The 5,000-nt window shown below is 44.9% G+C and overlaps 1 protein-coding gene across 1 annotated transcript in view; it reads left to right on the forward strand.

The window, feature by feature from the left end:
• The window catches only part of snta1 (syntrophin, alpha 1), a 34,663-nt gene that overhangs the window by 22,891 nt on the left and 6,772 nt on the right, over positions 1-5,000 (forward strand). The window contains exons 3-4 of the mRNA XM_084464153.1: positions 3,086-3,281; positions 3,880-4,069. Coding sequence (XP_084320279.1) covers positions 3,086-3,281; positions 3,880-4,069 — 386 coding nt within the window. The remainder of the gene's footprint in view (positions 1-3,085; positions 3,282-3,879; positions 4,070-5,000) is intronic.

The following is a 5,000-nucleotide window of genomic DNA, read 5'->3' on the forward strand; positions in this document are numbered from 1 at the left end:
GGGATTTCTTTCAACTGGGGAATTTGGGATATTTTCTTTCAGCAAAATGACCCGTTCCCCCAATGTTAAACGTTTATTTGAGCCCTATGGAGAGCAACACAGTCTTAATTTGAGTTCATCTTTACCTTAAAGCTCTATATGATTGATCAAAATTCTTTGTTTCAAACTGCGATGTGTACAACTTCCCATCAGTCCCGTTTCTCGAATGCAATGAATATGTGGATCGGCTGCTATACTGGAGATACATTGTGTTGCCAGACTGCTCTGCAACACCCCCACCATGATAGAGAAGGAAACATGAGTCGATGGGAGGAACAGGATGTCCTCTTGCTATCGGTACAGGGGAAGAAAGAATCTCTCACGGATTCCAGGTACACTCCCAAGGACGCATGGCTCAGACCCCCACATCCACCCTGTCCATCAGGACCCTGGCTGGTGTCCGGACCTGGGCGGCCTACTGTTACTGTTACTGGTAGGGTCAGTCCAGGGATAGCTTGGCTTTGCAACAAATTATAGATGTGAACATTTAGACGTGAACGTTCAATGTTGCTTCAAAGTCGTAGCTGCAACAGGGGATAGGTTAGGGCCAGAAACAATGTCAAACATGTTCCATGATATAATATAGACTTAAGATATTTGCAACCATAAAGCCAAAAAAGATTTTATCTAAACTAAAACAATAATAATGTTGTGGTTTCTTTTGGTTGTTTGGGCAAATGAATGACCTGTCTGGACACAGTTTTTAGTGTTGTTGTTTTTTTGGCAAAAACAGGAACATATATCTAGCTTAATTCTGGGATACTTGACATGGCTAATAAAGATGTCCGTAGGTAATCTATTACACAGACATACAACTAAATGTCATTGAGGCCTTAAATGCCCCAGACCCAGCGGGTGTGTGTGCGCATGTCTCTCTGTCTGTGTGTGTGTGTGTGTGTGTGTGTGTGTGTGTGTGTGTGTGTGTGTGTATGCATCAGTGAACTGTTTTTCCCCTGTGTGAAGACAGAGTTTGTGGTCCAGTTGCTGAAGCAACCGTCATGGTGGATGTTTAAATGTTAGTGTTAAGCTGAGGTGAATTTCACCAAGGAGAGAAAGACACAGAGTTGCAGCTGCAACACATACATGCATGTACACGGAGACATATGTTGGTTGGTTGGTTGCAAACGGTAGACTGTGTTTATAATTGCAGGGATTCAATTGGATGGTACTGAAGTATAAATAAGAGATGGTGAAAATGTGGGTGAAGAATAAAAAGAAAATGACTTTCTAAAGAGAGAGTTTGGGGTTTTCAGCAGGGATGATGTAATTGCAGTGGAAGACAGATGAAGGATCTTCTTCTCAAGATATATAACATTATTATATTTAATGTACAGGGAGGGCAAGTCTGTGTGTGAGCAGTCAGGGAGTTCAAAACTGAACACTATTTAACCAGGGTTTGGCAATAATTCAGCTGCATAATAATCATTACCCCCCTCAAACCCCCTCTTTACACAGACATACATGCACACACAGATACCGAGACCGACACGCACACACACACACACACACACACACACACACACACACACACACAGGAGGTATAGGGTCAAGTCAGAGGTTGGAAAACAAAGCTTATCTCAGCCAGCCATGTTTTCGCCCCCGATGACGTCATCGCGGTATGAAAGTAAACGGGTTTGGGTCAGATAACAACTGGGAGGCGGTGCGGACATCGTTGACACGGCCTCGCCGTGTAACCGATAAAGATTCAAAGCACACGGCACGCCGACACCAGAGGGAACCGCGTGTACAACGCCAGGCCTTGAATAGGAACCCCTGCTGTGTGTTCCTCTGTGCCATGTTAATTCATGTCTGGTATAAAATCGCTTTCTTATTCATAACGGCGCCGCGACCACGCGTCCTCGTTGAGGGCGCGTTCAGTGCTTGGAAAAATCAACGAGTGTGGGCGCGGCTGAAGTGACTGAAGCGGTCTGAGCTGGAGCACAGAGCTGCTGACAGACTGACTCGCCGACCGACCGACTTGCCGACTGACTTACTGCTCCACTTACTGAACGTGGGCTGACCGACTGACCCGCCAGGTCGCCTGCCTTACTGACACCGACTAACTGTGTCAGTCAAATGACTGAGGCCTTGGTGGGCTGACCGGGGGGGGGGGGGGGGGTCACGGTGAGGTGGGCGGAGGTAGCCTGGAGCTGCTCCTCCTGCTTGAGATCTCGCTGTCCCAGGGCGTTGGGGGTCGCTTGAGAGACGGAGAGAGAGCCGTTCTTCTCCGCTCCACCGGTGAAACCAGAGCTAGGCCTTTTCGCCTCAAGCCTCCTGCTTTGCAGTTTCCTCAGGGCTATTTTTACCCAGCGCTTGGCTCCTCTGTCTGTGGGTGGTGTGTGTGTGTGTGTGTGTGTGTGTGTGTGTGTGTGTCTGTGGGTGGGGGTGGGGGTGTTTGTGTGTGTGCACACGCTCAAAGGCGTGTTGATGCTAAATGTCGGGCTTTAAATTCAAAATCCGCAACATCACCATCAGCCACTCTCTTTCTTCCTGCGTGTCCTTATGTTGTACCGCACTTCTCCCCAACGCCGAGCTACAGAGTACCGCTCAACAGGAAACACGCCACTACATCTCAATGATCAAAAGCGTGCCTGCTCAAATGGCCCCCGTGATTGTGGTCTGCTGTCTTTATCAGAGAACGGTTTTGCTCGGTGAGACAACAGCGGCATGTCACACTTTTCAGCCCAGTGATCCTCCTACGGTGACAAGAATCGTGTTGTGAGAGATTTCCGAACTGGAATCACAGACTTTGAACAGTTTGACTGGAGATGCAGATCATACATGATGCTCGACAGCTCAAATCATCTCCCCCCCACCCTCCCCCCCACCCACCCCCCAAGTCTTACATCTCCGGCTGCCGCTCTTCTCCCCATCTTCCTCTTCTCGTATTTCCTCACATGTTTCTTCGTCTCTTTCTTCGTATTCCTGTCAAATCTATCATCTCTACATCTCTCTCTTTATGTTGCCCTGTTTTTCATTAAACCCCCCCCCTCTCTCTCTCTCTCTCTCTCTCTCTCTCTCTCTCTCTCTCTCTCTCTCTCTCCAGTGAAGTACATCAAAGAGATGTCGGCCTTCTTTAAGAACGCGGGGTCCCCAGGGGCCCCTCTCCCGTGGGACTCTCCTCCCTCCACGCCTCAGAGGGGAGCTGACACCCCTTCTGCAGCGCTGAGGGAACCCTGCACTATCCCACTCAAGATGTGCCAAGTTACGCGGAAACAGTGCCCCCCAGACACCGAAAATAGGTACTGCATCATGCAGAAGATTCATTATTTTGATTTGAGTTTTACATACTGTCTTTATCTACATCCCCATGTATATATTAAATATGGTTGTTTTAGGGGGAAAATAATGATAAAATAATAATAAGATATAATAATTGCATATAATTAATAATAATAATAATAATACACATTTTCCATGCATTTCTTACCTTTGGATTATATTTGTATTTTATTAAAGTTTTCTTGAGAGATACAAATTAAGAGCCGAACAAATGTGTTTTCTCAGATGCTCAAAATTGATGGCTGCAGCGAAAACGTTGAACAGCAGGTTTAAACCCAAAGTGGAAAATGAAAGACACAAATTACCCTTCAAGGAGGAAAAAAGGAAAAAAAAAACGAGGAAGCTCTGCCTTCCACTGCTCTTTGTTCCACTGCCTCATCACCGCGGTGGCCTTGTCTCACACCCATCTCCTCTCTTCCAACAAATTGTTCACTTGCAATTTCGATCTTCTTTCTCTATTCCCGTCTTCTGACATCACCATGCTCTCTGACTCTATCTCACACCCATCCCTCCCACTCTGCTGCTGATATGCTCTATCTGTCTTATCTGTCTTCCCAGGTATTTTGAGGTGATCTCAGCCAGCAGAAAGAACTCGGTGTTCCTGAGAGCCAAAGACCCGGCCATGGCCCAGTCCTGGTACAACGGCATCCAGGCGGGCTCTGCCAACCTGCTACCCCGAGTCAAGGAGGACATGAAGGACATGCAGAGCAGCCTGGAGGTCAAGCATGTGGGCTGGATCACAGAGCAGGTGCGCCAAATAAGGAATAGATAATAATATTAGATTACAGCTTGTGTGTGTGAGTGTGTGTGCGTGTGTGTGTGTGTGTGTGTGTGTGTGTGTGTGTGTGCGTGTTTGTACCTCTGTGTGTGACACATTGATTTCAAAACGTAAAATGGGATCAGATGCAGAGGATAGTGACCCATACAATGTACAACGCTGCTGCTGTTTTTTTATAACTATGGGCGATGTTGTACACAGCAAAATGTCCGGTGTTGAATTAACTCCCACAGAGTTGATTTCAACACTTTTTGAGGGTTTATATAGCTCCACACTCTCCAGAGTTAAATGAACACTTTCAAAATAGTTAAACATTTAACACTCTGCCGGAGTTCCTTCTTTAACTCACAAAACAGAGTTTAAAGTAACACTAAGGTGTTAGACAACTAACAGTGCTCCAACTACATTTATTTTCATTTCATTTTGAACTATTTGGGTAGTGTAAATGATCTACACTGAAAAAATGTAAAATACATTTTTGATTTATTAAATATTATTTATTAAATGTAATATATACTTATGTTAATGATAATTAATTACAATCAACAATATCATTTTCAAATCATTTATTTGTGCTTTTTCTTCCTTGCAGTCAGTTTAATTAAAACATTGTGAACGAAGGTATAATATACAAACTTTCATCTGAAACATTGTATGAGCTTTGAATATCAAAAGGTTTATCAAATCTAAGCTCAGACATTTTCAATAGAAATCTCTCCACAGTTTGTAAAACTTAGAATGCATGATGATGGTCATCAAAATTCTCTGTAAAATGGTGTCTCCTCTGTCTCCAACCGTAGGCGAATGTGCTTTTCGTAGACGGAATCTGGGAAAATCATGAATATTAATGAGGGGATAGCCAGAGATTATCCAACCACGTTGGTCCCTGATCCAATCCAAA

Source organism: Micromesistius poutassou (assembly GCF_964030765.1).
Source record: "Micromesistius poutassou genome assembly, chromosome: 2".
Classification (NCBI taxonomy): Eukaryota; Metazoa; Chordata; class Actinopteri; order Gadiformes; family Gadidae; genus Micromesistius; species Micromesistius poutassou.